Source organism: Oculina patagonica, chromosome 4, assembly GCF_052425735.1.
Source record: "Oculina patagonica isolate OP01 chromosome 4, crgOcupat, whole genome shotgun sequence".
Lineage (NCBI taxonomy): Eukaryota > Metazoa > Cnidaria > Anthozoa > Scleractinia > Oculinidae > Oculina > Oculina patagonica.
Genome location: NC_135761.1, coordinates 34,334,528 through 34,353,085, shown reverse-complemented (window position 1 = coordinate 34,353,085; position 18,558 = coordinate 34,334,528). Strand labels below are relative to the sequence as shown.

Sequence of the window (18,558 nt, the reverse complement as noted above, 5' to 3'; positions counted from 1 at the left end):
TGTAAGCTGTGTGATTTTTAAGGGTTTTTGCGTTCTGGTCACGTAACTTACCAAATATGGTCATGGCTAACAAGAGTGAAGGCATCCTCCAACAGAACAAACATGGCCAAAAACTAAACCAAGACATTAAGGGAGCCCAAGATATTATGGATAGAAGTCATCCACAGCAACCATTTTTTGGTTGTCTCCCTCCTTTAGGCATTTGCTGTTGACGTTATTGGCTATTCCGGTCCCGATTGCACCGATACCCAAAGCCAAACTAGCTACGTTGCGTATGTCGTGGTACATTTATGGCCCGGTCATCAAATTTTGAGGGAACGATTACAGTCAACTCTCGCCTTGCGGACACACCAATACGGACAAAATGGACAAAATTCAGATCCCGGCAAAAGAGGTTTTGACTGGAAATGGCTCCCGGTATTACGACGTCCAGAGGGTGTCCGCCATAACGAGAGTTGACTGTAATGTTAACTTTTCCTGATTTAGTTGAGTTCATATCATTGTTAAAATCAATATTCCACATGAGGTTTAAAATGAAAAAGAATTCACTTTATTTTTCTTTAATATTTTTTAACTGTAACAAGGCCTAACAGCGCAAAACGCAACAGTGCATGTCAATAAAATCGTAAACTTGAAATACTTAATATTTAACATTAATATTTGATACTTAACATTAAAGCGCTTTACTCATTTCCAGAGAGGAGACTTGCATTATAGAATGCTCTTTATAATGAAACGTCTCTGATGATACCAGAACAGGTATCAACACATATGGCAATACGATTATTATTGTTCTAGTACTTCATTTGACTCCAGTCTCGCTCTAAAAAAATCTAACTTAAAACTACATGTACGGAACTAACATGCACATTCTCTCGGTTAAAAAACCGCTTCTCTCAAGCGTTCTCTCTGGGGAGAAAAGCGCAGAATTACTTATGAAAAAGAAAGCCTGAATGTTTTGCTTTTAAACTAGCGAGAATTTCCACGACTCTGCATTTTTCAATACTTCGTCCATTTGAGACTTGAAATCTGTAAAACTATCATACCCCCCAGAGGGCAAATCCACTACTGCTGAGCAAGCATGTACTGTAACATGTGGCAAATTTCCAACGTGCGCATGGAAAATTACCTTAATAGATGGAACTACAATAGCAGAACTGCCTGTTACATAGCGAAGAAAGCATGACAATTCATTTTCATTGAGTGATCTTACATACTTCTTGAAATATGTAAAAACAATATCCTGCCCTTTCGACAATGCAGAAGGATCGTCTATAACAATAAGGGAGAGAGCTTTGTCAGTTGTAACTTGTAGGGATTTGTAAAGATCAACGACTAGATCTTTGGTGGCTGAGGGCCAGACCTTTTCGGATGCTACACCTTCAAAAAGACCTTCCTTCAAAGAATCCGCTGCCATAACAGTCTTGTTCCAAAGTTCAGTTTTTGCGACACTAACGAGTATTGATCGCACGTTATCTTTATTTGGCATTTTTGACACATTGAACTCTGACAAAAAGTCAAGAAGGAAATCAGTGCTACTAGCAGAAAGACTCTGTTGCGTACTGCATTCGCCTATAATATTCTGTAGCCTTAACTTATCGTAAGAGCTGACAAAATCCAAAAACCCGTCAAGGAAATCTTCCTCAGTAACATATTCCTTGCCAGCAACAAGTGCAGTAAAAAATGTTTCACTTATTAATGTTGGGAAAATCCCAACCATAACGTATCCATGAGACATAATCCTACCTAATGCGGTATAAATGCTTTCATCAATAGCTGGGGAAATACGTGGGACATACGTTGTTGTACCTTCGAAATAAAGAGGCATTACTTTTTCCCAAAAAAGAGTAAATGCTTCTCGTTTTACCCCATTAAGATCCATGGCAGGTTCGTTAACAAAAGTAACATTTAAAAGTGATTCTACTGTGGATTTCTCATTATACAAGTTTAACATATCCTGTACAATGGTTTCACGGTTTATTGTGACGCTTCTTGAGTTTCCCTGATCACATAAGGTAGAGAAGGCTTCAATTCTCCTTTTCGGAATGGTCTAAGGAAATGAACAAATTTTAACTTACTAAAAAAACTGAGGGAACATACAAAGAGTAAGTAGATGTAAAAAAGGAGTGTGTGAAAAACAACTTAAAGTGAGGTAAAGTGCTACACGATACTCAATTCACAAATCAGAGGTACCACGCAATAAAATATGTACCTTTTCTGTGTCATTGGCCTTGTTCTTTGTCTGATCATTATCCCCCAGCAGCTGGGGTAGGCTGCTTTGCCTAAACTGGTAGCCTCTGTTGGCATCTGCAGTAGCTCGCCTTTTTGTCTGAAAGATGAAAACAAAACTGTGTTTTGTACCATTTACCTCTTATTAACCTTTCTTGAACCAATTAGTCAGATGAATAACTTTCAGAAAAAGGCGACCATCATTTCATTTATCAACCTTCAATATTCTTAAGCAGGTTGGCGTTATCCAGCAATTTTCCATCTTTGTTTTTCTTATAACGTAACGCAAACCATTTATTTTCCTCTCCTGCAGTTCTAAGAAACAATCTAACTGTGCAATGTGATACATTTAAGTGTTCTTTAAACGTCAACAAATTTTTTTACGTGACATAAACTATGCATGTGCAGAGAGAGGCTCTGTAATTATGTAAACGGCCTTGTTAATAATAATGCGCAACACTAGGACTCTTGCCAGCCTTCGTCCTGAGTCTTTTGATCCAGAGTCCAGAGTCTTGCCATTATAATTAAGCCAAGTACCTCACACTACAGTTTTTCATGAGCTACATGTACTTAGCCAATAACAAAGCATGCTGAAGAACACTGTGCATCCTCTGGGGAACTGCGATGTCTTCTTGCTACACTTGTAATAAGAAGCCAATAAGTTAGACAATGATTATTTATTAGTTTTTTATCGCAATGTTAACAGCTTTGAACACTGTCCCCCAAGTTTTCACAGTATGGTAACATATACACATTTGTAGTGTATCATGCCAATAAACTGATGACTTAGAAATGTGTATTTTTTATAGCTTAAGATGTTACAACTGTATTGTAAAAATTAAAAGAATTCAAAATCACATTGAACTCTTTATAAAAATTTCTTTCTCAGAAAAGTACATAGGTGGCTAAAAAGTAGTCTTCTTTATCCTCCTTAATTCTTTCTTCCTGAATCTAAAGCCGTAGAAAGATATTGTTTGTTCCATTTTCCAGCAAGAGCTTACATGCAGGTTAGAGTAAAAAAGTATTTATCAAAAGCAAATAGATGGCACAAAAAAGGATGCTCCTTTAGTTAAACTCTCGACCAACCTACTTTTGACCTACAGAACATATACACACCTTAAAATACACTGTGCAATATTTTTACATTAGAAAAGAGATCAAACCTGGGGCTCTACACGTTGACCTTCGTCACTTTCCTCACATTCACTTGATTCTTCATGAAGGTCTGCTGATGGTGCTATTCTTAGGCCATTTTCTTCACTAGGATTCGTCGGAGATGGTGCTTGTGTAGACAGCAAAACAACATCTTGCTGGTGTGAACGGCACTGGGTTACAATATCTTTAAATTCATTTTGACAAACAGGGAACTTGATTGTACCATTTTCACCTGTCTGAGGGAGGTTAAAAAAAAACATAATAAGAAATGGCACCAAAATGCACAGCCTGCAAGTGTATACACACAACTTTTGACAACTCCTTCTCACAAATCGATATCACTGTGGATATAAATGGTTTCAATAACAGTAATAATAACAATGCTAGATAATAATAAAAGTGATAATTAATGGTTTAATAATGCTTCAAGCTATATAGCTTAAACCATAAATTAAATAAAGGAAACCCTTCTTGAAAGAGTGTAATTTCGACTAGTGAAACAGCTAAGTCATTAAAAAATTACACTACAAAAAGGAAGAAAACAAATTTGAGACTGCATGTCTAATAACCAGACAGTAATCTATCATAACTTAACAGACATGCACACTGCATCATTTTAACCATACGTTTTGCATATTACCCAAAAATAGGAGTATTGTGTGGAGCTTTGGTCGATCGACCAGTCAGTTCTTGTACATGTATTTGTAAACTCTCAAGGGAAAACTTTTTGCTGTGGGTGTTTCCATTTGTGTAAACAATACAAGCATTACAAATAGTTACATAACAAATAAAACATGACTACCCTAATTGTGACCAAATCGGCAAGTCAAAACTGACGTGTGACTAGAGTGTCTGTAACCCTTCTTTACCAAAATATTTCATGAGTCAACAATTAGAATTAAGAATGGTAAGGCTAGCAAACAAACAGCAAACAAGAATCAAAGTCTCTTCGAGATATCGACGTTTTTGCATGAAGTATGAGTCGAAGGTTTATCCTGTGCATTGTTCTTCGAACTTATCATTACAGTTTCTTTGTAGTTTAATTTAACAATTTCCTATCTTCGCGGAGGAAATGCAGCCATATAATTTTGTCAAAAATGGCTCGTTCGCGCCGGATATTTATACACATATTCCTTAACATTACACAAATAAACAGTGCAAATTTCAGCGAGATCTGACAATTCTATACTTTAAAACTGCAAGGACCTTTCGAGGCAGTCGATTACGGCAGCGAAATTAGCAAATGAAACAGCAAAATATGCGTTCGACGCTTTGTTTTTGCGACGCTATATTTGAATTGTTATAGGTAGACGGCCGTTCAATGTGTTCAAGGCCGTATCGTTACGATTGCTCCATGAAAAAGCACGAAAAAAAAAAAAATACGGATATTTCCGACTACTGTCGGAGAAAACATTGCGTAAACAAATCGTTACACTCAAGCTGTGTTTTGTCTAGGCTCGGCGAGGGTCGGATATCAAGACCCAGGATTAAACAAAAGCCACATATACAGTGAATGCTTTCGAATTATATTTGAAGATGAAATACGAAAGAATTTTGCTGTCTTTGACTGAAATTCCACTCGAACTGCGTAGATACTATCGCATGTTGTAAAGCCGATTCATGCAACATTGCTCTCAACGCGATGTAAGTGCTAGTGATTATTTATTCGTGTTTTAGTTACGCAATCCATTGTTTGTGCGACGCTTTTTATAGATCGCCTTTCAGACACACGTGCGTTGAGATAAGAAAGCTGACATGTCACTTTTAAAATTGTTATATAACGTTTGTAAATGTGACAAGTCACGTTTTTTCCACGAAATCGCAAGTGATCACCCACAGCGGAAAGTAATCCCTTGAGAAATTAAAACAGTCCCTTGAGAAATTAAAAAAGTCCCTTGAGAGTTTACAAATATGTGGATCCAAATTTTGTCTACTAACCCCTATTCTACCATTTTTGCTTGTAAACAAGCAAAAACGTCGAAAAAATAGTCATGGTCTCAAAGGGACCTTTGATTCCCTTTAAGTGCATTTTAAATAACATGATGTATTGATTTCATTGAACTTAACTAGACACTAATGTATATCTGCGAAATTACCTTCTGCCATTCCCTCAAGCATTCCTCATGAAAAATGTCCAAACATCCCACAGGGTTTACACCAGACGATTCTCTTATTTCCTCTAGGCAAATTTCACACTGAAGGAAAGCAATAAAAGGAAAGATAAACATTTTCACGGATACAAATATGCACATGTATGAGATCTGAAATGTGCACTGAAGTACGTGAAGACACTTGATTACTGAATTATTTCGTAATAAAAGTTTGTTGGAAAAGTTCTAGCCAAAAGTAACAAATGAATTTGCCTTCCTTTCCTAAATTAAAAAGAAAAGCTTACTATTACTATGCAAGCAAGTCTTTGTTAACTGCTTGCACCTTTCATTTTATGTTTGTTTGCCTGTTTGTTACCATTCACATTGTTTTTAATGCACTGATTCCCTAAAACACGACTACAATGCCTTGTACATCAAAAACTTGAAACTTGTGTCAATGAATTGTGTTAATTGTTATTTAATACTGCTGTCACACCTTCGGGTAGGTTGCCTTTTCTTCCTCGTGCACTGGCTCTTGGATGACACTGGTATGGAGAGAACATGAAATTGAAATATTTATCTTTGAGTAAGGCATAATAATAATTATTATTTCATTTACTTTTGTCTACTGATTCTTAGTTTTAACCAAAAACATTCCTGGAAAAATTTTAAAAAAATTTATAACAAATTGGCAATGTAAAGTAAAAATAAAAATCATGTAGGTAAAAAACTTTACAATTAATTTTAACATGGTAAAGCAAATAAACTCAGGTCACGTTTCTTGCATGCAAGTACATGTCACTTAACAACCGTGGTACTGACTTTTTGGTCAACTATAGGTCCTACACATATGAGTCAAACAGAAGACCAGTGAGATTAACATTTCCTCAAGAGGCCATGCACAAATTTTTTTTTGCCCATTTACCTTGTGTGTTGATTGTCATCAAGCTCTGGAATAATTGGATCCATCAAGGTGTCTTCGAGGAGCCATGGACAGGCATCCAATGAGCCAAAGTCTTTAAAAGCAACTTCATTCTCACTATCATCTGAGAGCTCATATACACGATGCTGATCACGATCATCTGGTATTGGAGTCGAAGCAAAGACAGGCTGATCATCAAGAAGCATGGGATCATCTTCAACTTTTAGGTTGCAGTCTTGTTCATACTGCTTTGGAGTAAAATCTGAGTGAGGGACCTGCAGATTGTCTTTTCCACTGCCAGTTAGGTTTGTTTTGCATTTAGATAATAAATACAGTCGTGGCTTGGACAGCTTATTGGTGTTGATATAATTTCCCAGTGTGAAGCCATCGCACGAAATGACTTCACCCTGGAAATTTCCCAGGAAAAAATCCATCTCCGATGATTCCCCTCTAGTACTACTACCATTTGGAAAAAACAGGTCAATGAGGATTGACAGAATTTCATCTTGAGTAGCTGTTGTTGATATTGCCATCTCTCGCTGGCCTCCTCCTGTGCTTTCTCGTACCATGACAAAGCGGTTTGCTTCCTCGCTAAAATGCTGCCAAGCAAGCTTGACCTTTCTGGTTTTGACCTTCGTGGATGCTGCTTCTAAGACTTTTGCCTTTTTTTCCTTGGTGGTGGTTAAATTTGTGCCACCACCTTTTTTTGTTCCCAACACTAGTTTTTCAATTAACATTTTCTTTCTTTGCTCTCTTGAGTCTTCTTGACTAGGTCTCTTGCTAAGTTGATCAGAAACGAATGTCTTCAGGGCAAGAATATCTCCTTGGGCAACTAGGCCAAGTTGCCTTAGATTCTCATCTGATGCAACAGATATGGCTCTTTCATCCATCTAATGAGATTAAAGTATGTATAATGTTAGTATTATCAGATGGCAGTTGAACAGTCATGCTTTTTTTAAGCAGCAATGCCAGACAAGGACATTTGTTGGATCTCAGTAAGCTCTACTGATCCCCATTCAAGCCAGAGGTAAATAGCAAATATTTTATTGCTCAGTTCACAAAATCTATTGAAATAAAGTGGACCAACTACTTGAGTTAATAACACAATACCCATTCTGTAAAAAATATACAAATAGCAATCACCTTTTCCTCCCGTATCTTAGTTACAACGCTGTTGTCAACGCCCCGTTTCGTGAGGAATTTACAAACCTAGAAGAGAAGAAAATTGATTAACTCGCTTAAATTGTCAAAGATGTCAAAGTATAATTGTTGTCGATTGAAACGACTGCTATGGCTGCTCTATTTTGAACGTATAACAAAAAAGCATACGTGAATAATAACCAACGCCAAATCGAGGAAAAAGCGAAAGCAAGCAACATGCAACAACGTCAACATCGAACATTAAAGATTCTGTATACAGTAGGTTGGTCGAACTCTACTCGTTTTGGAAGGCTCTTTCAGCCTTTGAAACTGCATATTGTAATGCTTCCACGTACTTCTAACAGGTAGAAATGTAAATATTATATTATAAGCAAATTTTACGCCTAAGCTAGCTATAATCTCAGTAATCTTACCTCGTCCGTCAGGTCCGTGTTCGCCATCTTGAATAAAGCAGCAGTAGCACGTGTTTGAGGCGCAAAGCCTGGTGCCTAGTTGTAAGAGTCGACCGACAGTTACAAGTGTCGATCGACAGTTACAAGTGTCGATCGACAGTTACAAGTGTCGATCGACAGTTATATGTGTCGATCGACAGTTATATGTGTCGATCGACAGTTATATGTGTCGATCGACAGTTATAAATGTCGATCGACAGTTATAAGTGTCGATCGACAGTTATAAGTGTCAATCGACAGTTATCCATTTCGACAGTTGTAAGTGTCGATGGCCAGTTAATAACTGTACATCGACAGTTACTAACTGTCGAGAACAAAAATAAAGAGGTAGTTTGAATGGCCCTAACAAGCCACCGTAGTAAAGTATGGTGACCAAAGGACTGAATTTTTCAATTATTAGAAAGGTGTACGTCAAGGCTGCATTCTTTACCCTCACCTTGGTATAATTTTTTCTGCAAACGGAAGCTTTAGAGACTGTATTTTATTTTTTTCCAAGAGGGCACGGTAACGAATCCTGCAATCTGATTGGTTCTTAGCGCGGGCAAGATTCTCCTATCTCTGCCCGCTTCCACGGGCCACGGTAACGCTTTCGTGAGTTTAATTTCGCGGCGAGACGAACTAGTCCATGACAGTTTTGCTCTCCAAAATCGATGTTGTTGCTCACCAACCGTTGTTAAATTTGTATGGAAAAATTAGCAGTGGAATTAAAGGCCTTGAAGTTCTCCAAAAGGCGAGTATTCATGATCTTTATTGACAAAATGAAGTTATAGTTTTATGGTCGTGGTTTGTCGATCGATGTTTGTGCATTCGCACTGATTTTCACGCCATTGCGGTTAGCTGCAAGTCGGCGGGTATACAGACTCGATTTATCCGTTCAAGCACCTTGCTTTTCTGCTACTTTTCTCCAAAAACGGATACTGCCTATCGCCATTCAAGAAAATGAGATGCTTTATTAAAAAACAGTCAAATTAATTCTCGCAATATTGTGCCGTGTGTAGGCGACCAAACTACACATTTCAGCTTCATTCAGTTTCACTTTCGCAAACTTTTTATCAAAACCGAATACTGTGGGAATGAACACAGAGGTTTTTGACTTGTTAAATACAAATGTAAATAGCTGGAAAATATGTGTTGTAAGTGCTTTCCAGTCCGAAAAGTAAGTTTAATTAACTGAAAGAACTCACAAGCCGAAATGGAGTTCAAAGTGTTTCGCGACACGCTGATTTATGCTCTGTTTTGGTTTTACAATGTGCTTTTTTATTATTATAGATGCTTTTTTCTTGCTTTTCTGATGAACTTTTCCTTGAGTACTGTTCATTTTAGCGAATTTAATTTGTTTGGCAGTAAGCTCTTTAATATAGCAGTGAATATAGCAAACGAATCATTCTTCACTCTTGCCGTAGACTGACTAGGATGCGCGCGGATAATACAAACACATTTTGCAAGAAAATCTTTGTAGGTTTTTTTTAATCAAACACATTAGAGGTAGGAAAAAAATAAATAAGTTATCTACCGGCTTAGGGTCAGTCCGTATAGTGAAAAACTGTGACCTCGGCCTTGAAAATGTCACAGTTTTTCACTATACGGACCTCCCAGCCGGCAAATAACATATATATCTTTACATAGCCTTCCTGAATTTGCACACGCCGGCAAGGGACTTCGGTGTTCTTGATCACCAGCAAACAAAGTTACGTGAATAATTCCCAGCAAGCATTGCAACACTCGCCAGCCAGCAAATTTAATTTTTCAGTTCCCAAAACAAAATCACAGCCAGTTTCGTTAAGGAAAATTTGAACATTTCCCAGCAAGGGGTTTTCACTCTTTTTAATTTTCCCAGCCAGCTGAAAGTAAGACTGTCGAGCGGGTTTCTTGTCAAGCGGCTCTGTCGGGTACTCCTGAAAAAACCGTGCGCCTTGTAACCGAATAACTACCTAAACTACGGTAGTACATTTTGACAGATGTGGTTACACTATGACATCTGCTAATTGAACGGAACAACTGTGTGCGAAGGTTGTGATCGAAGTTGACTGTCAGGAAATCCATTTAACGGCATTTCAGAATGTTCTGAACAGTATTTTTGAAGGTCAGGGAAATTGTACCCTGTCGGCAACCGAAGCTTCTGAAAAGCTTTTGCTGTTAGAACAAATAAATATTAAATATAATTCTAAAACGCAAATCATCACAGAACTGCAGTTGAAGAAGTGAACTTACTGTGATTGATTTTCAGTAAAGACTGAATGTGAATTGTGTTGCGTTTCATGTTTCGTTCAGTTAATGTGTTGGAATTAAGTTCGGTGACTTTCGCGGAAGAAGTTTGCTTGAGTTCTTTTTTATATTTTATGTAGTACAGGGATACGGATGAACTGTCTTATGAATTGTTTTGAGTTTGCCTTTTTTCTAGAGACGGTGGAGAGTTGATCAATTTATACTGTTACAGTAAGGGATAATTAAATTGCGAGAATGACCATGTTTAATCACGTCAATCTTCTGTTACATGTCATTGTTGGTCTTTTTTTACATTAAAATGTTTCTTTGTAAAAAGAGTGTTGTTACTTGTGTCTGCATTTGCGATCTTCATTACAAGCATTAAATTTGATATATTCAAATAAATTAATTGAGAGACGATGGTGTCATGAGAACACTTGGTATAAAAGTACAGTAATATTTTTTGCCGCAATTTCGAGTCTGATGTTTTGGGGAGCGATAGACCCATATAACAGTCAAAGTGTATTTATTGAAAATTCGAATTAATAAGTTGACACTGGCTAAAAGTATTGTTTTTGGACGTTTCGGCCACTACTGTTGCCTTCTTCAGCAAGATAAAAATGCAAATGTTCAACGGCGTCCTGTTAAATATGTAACAAATGTGTGAAAACTAAGTGATCTTTCCGAGTGCAACAAAAGTCTCTAGAGCATTCTTAATGAGTCTATGAATTCAACGTTTGGTAGCGCTATGTGTTCGTTTATAACGTTCCTATATCGCACAGAATGCCAAGCTTCAAGAATTAGTCGTGAATTCCACACCATTGACCTGTCAACAATTTCGACGCTCTCCAAATCTATTTGATGGTCGTTAAGCATATGGTGTTTTGCCAACAGAGTTTTTATCCAATGTTGTGATGGCCTTTGTGTGTTCTTTCATACGTGTTTTACATGTTTTTTTTCGCTGTCTGCGAATGAGAATACCTAAATGTTGTGCCAATTTCTGAGAAACTCTAAACGAATTCCCGGAAAAGCAGTGTAGTTTAGACTGGGGAATTTATATCCAGCTGGGGAGCGTTCATTTTTTTGATATTTTTGGTGGGAGGGGTGCACGCATAAATGTCTTGTTTGCGAACTTGAACACCGTTGTGTCAATTTCTGAGAAACTATAAACGAATTTGCGGAAAATCAGTGTGGTTTTGACTGGGGAATTTATATCCACCTGGGGAGCGTTCATCTTTTTGATATTTTTTGGGGGGAGGGGGGGGGGGCACACAAAAATGGCTTGTTTGCGAACTTGAACATCGTTGTGTCAATTTCTGAGAAACTATAAACGAATTCGCGGAAAATCAGTGTGGTTTGGACTGGGGAATTTATATCCAGCTGGGGAACGTTCATTTTTGTTTTTGATATTTTCGGGGGAAGGGGGGCACGCCAAAATGGTTTGTTTGCGACTTTTAATACCGTTGTGTCTTTTTTTGAGAAAGAACATAACTTTGCCAAACACCAACAAAGTGGTCAATATCGCCATCCCACGATGCAGCAGTACAGCAGAACAAAAGGTGGTGATGAGGAAGAAATAATCAAAAAAACTTGCAGCTGTCCTCATTCATACCACATTAACCAAATCCAGGCATACCAGGCAAGTCACAAGTCTGAATAGTCATCAGTCACTATAATAAAAGTATTCAAGAGAATTAAAGATGATCTTCAGCCAGAGCAGTGAATCTGACCCAGACTGAGAGAAAGTTAAAGAAGATCTAAAGATGGCCAGAGCTCTGAATACACTAACTGAAGCAATGCCAAGTCAGAATGCAAGGGATGTCTTCCGGTCAAAGTGTGGGTTTGCACCTTGTCTAGTGGATCAGCTAGACTCTACACTCTTTAAGTCTAGTGATGCAAACCTACGATACTATACAAGTTTTCAACAGTTGATGAGGGAGCTCAGCACCAGTGATAATGTTTCAAGCACAAATGGACTTAATGAGGATTACCATCTTATTCCAGGCGACATTGTGGCTGTGAATCCTGGAACAGAAGATGGCATTCCAAGTGGAGACAAGTAGTGGCTCCTACAAGTTTCGGAGTTGTAATGTGAAGGTGTATATGAAGAATACGAATGGAGCTTGCATGCTGATCAATAGCTTTAAAATAGCTCATTTCGGAAATCAAATTATGTATTATTGAAATGCAGTCATATAGTAGGGTAAGTCATAATATGCCATATTTCCACTACCAGGATTGGTTTCATTTGACAGGATGGAACCTACGCGTTGTGTAACATGAGCAGATATTTATTGGCTTGGTTTGTTATCCCATCAATAGATAGGTAGGTAGGTGAATCGGTTATTAAAAATCGCAACTAGCAGCTATAAGCTGAATTACTTGTGTTATGTACATTTGGTAAAAGTTGAAACTAATATAAATTCCTAACTATCTCAAAACAAAAAAAACTTTTATAATGATAAAATACATCAAATCAGATATTGCACCTTCTGTAGGAACAAGTCAAAATGAAGGAATTCTTAGAGCTCCCCTTCTTTTCATCTGGAATGAAAAGCGTTTGGGTATCACATAAAGATTAAAGAAGAATAAGAGTAACACCACCAATTGAATTTCATTTTGAGGCAGCCGATAACCATCACTTTTAAATGACCCAGGAGTAATCACTTGCCTTCCCTACTTGCTAGGAAGATTGGGATTGAATCTGCCCCAGCGCCAAATTTTCCTCTAGACGGAGAACAACTTCATGACTTGTACTTGTATGTGGCAATCTTGGATGAATTAAACCATTTCTTAGATGATATGTGTAATTATTCAAATATGTTGCCAGATGAGGATGGGTCAGTGTCCAAAGTTTAATCCAAATTTTATGTCCTTCTCAAAAGTAGCCTGACCCTCTTCCACTATGGTTAAGCAAGCAGTAAAGAATCTTCTACTGTCGATAGCATGGTCCGTGTCAGTGTTGCACCAAATAGCAACTGCTTCTTTCTGTCTGTTGTGTATGCAATAATAAATGGCTTTGTTCCAAATGTATCAGTGTCAAGTGATTTGGCAAGTCACTTGGACCAATGAATTGCAATGGCACAAATGAACTGTGTTCCAAGCTGCAAGTGCTAACTGTGTACGGGTTGACATCTCTTCCAGAGGAGTATCAACCATTTCTTGGGGTTTAACAAACAGTTAACCATGAAGCACAGTTATTTCTTACTGATGGACACTTTGTCAAGTCCATCGGAAGTTCTATTGGTTATTGGTGTCCATCGATAGTGAAGGTAACTGCTTTTCTCTTGGCAAACAATGATGCTTACTTCCTCAGTGGAACACACATTCAGCTGCTCAATCTTTACACTTTGTCCGTCAGCTATCCAGGTACAGGAATATCACCTGCGATTGAAACAGTCGTGGCAGCGCAACCACCTCAGCAGGCTTATCTAAACAAGGGAAGGCTTTCATCACATCACCCGATTGTTCGACATTCTAAACAAGCTCCTAAAGGAAGACAAACAACCCATCTGGAGATGTTTAATTGCTCTGCGAATTGTGAGTGGAGAATCAGCTTCATATCATTTTGCAACTGAAGCAACCTGCGAAATCAACACCAATACAGTCTTCTCCATCCTCAGAACACAATTAAAATGGACAAAGGACATGGCCTTCTGGATGGTTTCCTCATTTCTGTGCCCGTGGCCTGGAAACCAACACCTCAAGAAAAAGACGCAATTGAGTACCTGGTGGAATTCACATTTAAGTTCGAGCCAATACCGTCATCCATCTCTGCTGCACACAAAGGCATAATCAGAACATACACACTGAGTCCCGTGGCAGAAGAACTTCATCACCAGATAAAAATGGACTATGTCAACGAGGTGAATTTGGCAATAGAAAGCAGATAAATGCCGCCCCAATCAAAAGGCACTGACCCCATAATAAGAGTTGCGGTAACATTAAGTACCATTAACTATGTAATCTCCTCCCTGCTCAATCCGCATCCAACAACAAACAACCCTCCAGAAACGAAATCAATGTTCACGAAAGCCATGAAATATGTTGAACATCTCCATGCTCAAAAGGAAGTGTGTTCAGAATTTGTCAAGAACATTGTAGAGCCTGCCAAGGAAAAGCTAAGGATGCAGCCGACAGCAGTTGACAACAAAGCTGCAGTTTTGCACTTCTCTAGCTGATTGGTTTCATATCAAGCATTCAAGAAATTCAGTCTACGCAGTCTCAGAAGTGTGCAGTAGCAAGAATACAACCAGTCTATGCACACCATCAATGGTTTTTGCCATGTTAGGGACATGCAGTTGCCTCACTGTGCCCAAAAAAAAAAACACCAAGAAACCGCCTACTGAAATTTTAAACTGGCCAAAAGATGCGCCCTGTAGTAGAGAGGAATGTGCTAAAAGATTTTTAGAGCCAATCAACCGATTGATAACGGTGAAAGTTTAAACTGCACTTATCAATGCAGGGCATATAATGCAAGAGGACATTGTTTGAACATTAACCGTGGACTTTTTGTAAATATTCATCGCAACTGCGAGGACATTAATTGACCATTTTCATATTCAGCCATACAACATGGCCTTGCTGAGACGTTCAATTATATATAAATAACCTTGATGCGTTTTGTATACATTTGTATAATATACCTAAATGCTCTTTAAAAATTCTGTTGTTTTACATTTAACAAAGTCAGTGTCAGAATTTTTAAAGAGCATTCATGTCTACTCCTGACTGCAATTTAAGTATTTTTTATATAATATACCTTACTTGTTGTTTTAACACTCAGCTTCTTTCTAGTCCCCAAAATAAAAATAAGAAAGATCAAAATCAGTGGAGTTTTTTTTAAACACACTTGTTAACATTGCATGTGCCACATTAAGTAATGCAGAGTGAAGCCCTCAAAGCAAATGTTAGATTATTATAGACAGAGAAATTGTCATGTACAATTAATGTAATGCCTTTACTGAGCTCTGTAAGGTGTTGCGTTTTAATATCTGTACTTTTACAAAAATGTAGTACAACTTGAAATTCTTTGATACTGATGGAATAATTGTTATTTATGCTGTTGGAATAATTGTACTTTATAATACATATTGTTGCGTTACTTGAAAATTAGTGTTTATTTATCTTGTGTTTTGATGGCAAATAAATTAATTTCCGAAGAGCCCGAGAAAAGGCGCCGTTTGCAGCTGAATTACAAGTTTGTAAGCACAAACTCAAAAAAATAAAACAAAACATAAAGCTATATATACGCACATACATTTTTATTTTGTTGGAGTTTTCCCGTGATTGTGGATGGGTAAATATTTAGGTGAAATTCAGACACCTTGTTACTATTTTTGAAATGCCTGCGTTGAGACCAAGATCAGGTGATTGTCAAGAGGATTAGAGTTCATGTTTTAGATTACATATCAATGTAGGGTAATATTACACCAAATGATGGTGTAGTGGTCTTGCCAGCCCCGCCAGCCTTTTTTTGTGTGTATAATTACACTTCGTCCAGGAAAGTAACTTAACACTCACAAGGGTGTGTATTTACACTAAAAAGAAATGTAAAATTAGAGTTCATATTTTAGATTACATAACGATGTAGGGCAACATTACACCAAATGATGGTGTAGTGGACCTGCTAGCCCCGGCAACCTTTATTTTGATGTATAATTTTACACCAATTTACTAATATAAAATTACATTTAAACTGGCTGTTCTTTTGCTCCAAATTTAGTGTAACTATATTAGGTGTAAAATAACAGAAGCACCTCGTTAACACGTATTTATATATAATTATATATATAGTTGTGTGAGGAGATTGGCTTTCCAACGATGATTATTTATTTATAAATGATCATACCTCAAACAGAACAAGAAAGTATAGCAAATCTCTTTAATTGATAAGACAAGAAGCAGTTGTACTTAATTCATTTCCTTCAAACCACAGCTGAAGATTTCTCATTGAGCAAGAAACAAGCGGTTAAGTAGTAATACTGAGGCATCAACAGCCCTTGCCTACATCCCCAAACCTGCATCTGCAAGAAAACAGATCATGCCTACACGTGTAGAGAGTGATGATGAGGTTGATGGTAGTAAAATGAGGTTTGTCAGGCCTTGTTACTAGAAAACAAAAGCCTAAATGATAAATTAAAGAAGCTACAAGTGTGGTAAACAATGGTTGGGAAGTGCGGGCTATAATGCTTTTGAGTCGATGGATTTTGAATAAAACGTTTGTTGAGTATTAATTAAAATTAAATGGAAAGATCTTAACTGATGTAAACCCTGTAGCAACATTAACAAAAAATGTTATCTTTGTCTGTATGAAAAACAGACGGAACAAATTATCGAGTTCTTGTCCACACAGAAACCGATATATACTTCAGAGCTTTAGAGTAATGTAATTAAGATTCAACCCTTGTAAATAATGCATCTGTTACCTGGCAACTATTTGATTACTTTCAAGTAACCATATGACGCATCTGCTATAGCAACCATTCAATTTTTCACATTTAATTGCCAGCTGTTCAATTTAACAGCCAGTCATTGAGGCTGCCTGATGAGTGTGGTCCTAATAAGTTTGGTTCGTACGAAACAGAACAGTTGCAATAAAACAATGTATACTCATAATGCCTAAACTCTAGTGAAGTAAATGTTAATGCTCCTCAATTAAATATATTCATCATTGACTGCTCTTCAAAATACTTTGTACTCAAGAAAGAAAGAATTTATTTACCAGTATATTTATTTTTTATTCTCTAGACATTGATGTTGTTAGAATATCAAATTGACTCCATACATCTAACTTGATTCATAAAAAGGTGGCTATCGGGCTGTTAAGGAATGTATGGGGTTTCATTTTGTTGTTTTTTTTTTTGTTTTTTTTGAGGATACGGAGAATTGTTCGGCTCTCTTCCAATGAAATGTCGCCCTGTCTAATGTAGTGATTTCAATCTTACTTTTTTTTCTTCCTCCCTGTCTCTCCCCCCCCCCTCCCCCTCTCCCTAGATTTACTTGTGGTTAGTCTAGCCCAGTCTCTAACTCCAACCCATCTCTATCATTTGAATTCTAGTTGCGCGCGCTAACTAGCAGAACAGTTGTGATCTAGCTTTCCATTCTGCTGTCTAAAGGAAGTTTGCCGGAGGACATCATTAAGTCCTATGAAGGTGGAAGTCTAACGATTTGCAAGTTTTGCGTCGGCTGTTATTGTACCTTAGAACAAAGCTTTAACGGGTTGAACTCTTGACTCGGTGCGTTTTGCTTGGTACAAATAACGTTGTGCTTACTTTAGACAGCAAAGGTCTTCAGCCACATCAACTAGGACTCGGAACTAGACTTTAGGGCTGATTTGAAGGCGGTCATGGCGATATTCGGCTTGAACTCTTCCTTGGCTGGAGACTTAAAAAAATTTGGTTGTAATGTCGGGAGGTATTGGTTCGCTTTTTAACGATTTTTTCCACATCCGGGGTATTACATTGTGAATAAGATGGAAAGGTTGCAAAGAGCGCAGCTGATGGTCGAAAGGAAATCACTTGAAACCCTTATGTGAGTAGAATTCTCTTCATTTGATGATTATTTTGCCGTTTGGCTCAGTTAGCGATCAGCGCGTTTTGTGATTTGTCAGCGAGAAGCAATACGATATGCGTGGTTTCCGGCCGTGAACTGACATGAAACATATCGAATTGTCTCGCTGAGTCATGAATTGTTTAGTTATTTTATTCCCCAATTCCTTGAAAATGAAGCGAACGTCGATGTAGAACGCCTGTTGATAGTTCATTTTAGACCATGCATGGATTTAGAAAGCTTCAGTTCAGCTCTCGCTCTAGCACTTTTTAAGTTGGTTTTCAGTTGATGCTATTTCATGTTGTAAACAAGTTAATTAAATTGTAGAATTCATAATTTGAACAAAATGCCGTAAATGCAGTCTTCTTGGTTCGAAAAGACATAAATTAGAGTAATCAACGTTCACCTCGAGCTAAAACTAGGCCTCATTCAACGCTCTCTGCCGAAATATGGCTCAGAACTATAGTGTTGTGTCAAAATTCAGAAGACACCTTTTATTAAATCAAGGTAGACACGTATGTAGCTGTTGAAAAATTTTGGTTGAAATGGCCACTAAATGTCTAACTTGTTTCAACAAAAGGTGCCCGGCCGGTTGAAAAAGAGGCTTGAAATTCACCAACAGCCACCCTCCCTCCCCCTGAAGTCCCCTGGCTAGACCAGGACCAGGGGGGCCAAGCAGAGTGCCTAGTCCAGCCCGGTGACAGCCAAGCTGCCACAGGGCTGCAGTTGCCTGACAGTCACAAGACAATACTCATTAAAATACCATGACCTTGCTGTGTCAGGCAAGGTCTGG

The 18,558-nt window shown here is 37.9% G+C and overlaps 2 protein-coding genes across 2 annotated transcripts; both read right to left on the bottom strand.

The window, feature by feature from the left end:
* Positions 1–527: 527 nt before the first annotated feature.
* Positions 528–6,832, bottom strand: LOC144652258 (uncharacterized). The gene is made up of 6 exons (XM_078512282.1): positions 6,400–6,832; positions 5,971–6,019; positions 5,481–5,579; positions 3,393–3,620; positions 2,213–2,329; positions 528–2,050 (listed from the first exon to the last, which is right to left on the bottom strand). Exons 1-6 carry the CDS (start codon positions 6,828–6,830, stop codon positions 965–967), a joined length of 2,010 nt encoding a protein of 669 aa, XP_078368408.1. The 5' UTR covers positions 6,831–6,832; the 3' UTR covers positions 528–964.
* Positions 6,833–6,846: 14 nt separating this feature from the next.
* On the bottom strand, positions 6,847–8,002 carry LOC144652218 (uncharacterized). The gene is made up of 4 exons (XM_078512229.1): positions 7,971–8,002; positions 7,540–7,605; positions 6,927–7,286; positions 6,847–6,852 (listed from the first exon to the last, which is right to left on the bottom strand). The coding sequence occupies exons 1-4, from the start codon at positions 7,995–7,997 to the stop codon at positions 6,847–6,849; spliced, it is 459 nt and encodes a 152-aa protein (XP_078368355.1). The 5' UTR covers positions 7,998–8,002.
* Between the last annotated feature and the right edge of the window lie 10,556 nt (positions 8,003–18,558).

Coding starts and splice junctions, on each gene's coding strand:
- LOC144652258 (XM_078512282.1), bottom strand. CDS start 6,830: ATGGATTTTTTCCTGGGAAATTTCCAGGGTGAAGTCATTTCGTGCGAT. Junction 3,621..5,480: donor GCTTGAGGGAATGGCAGAAG/GTAATTTCGCAG, acceptor AACCTCCCTCAG/ACAGGTGAAAATGGTACAAT. Junction 2,330..3,392: donor GTCAACGTGTAGAGCCCCAG/GTTTGATCTCTT, acceptor TTCATCTTTCAG/ACAAAAAGGCGAGCTACTGC.
- LOC144652218 (XM_078512229.1), bottom strand. CDS start 7,997: ATGGCGAACACGGACCTGACGGACGAG. Junction 7,606..7,970: donor ACACGGACCTGACGGACGAG/GTAAGATTACTG, acceptor CTTCTCTTCTAG/GTTTGTAAATTCCTCACGAA. Junction 7,287..7,539: donor CTAAGATACGGGAGGAAAAG/GTGATTGCTATT, acceptor TAATCTCATTAG/ATGGATGAAAGAGCCATATC.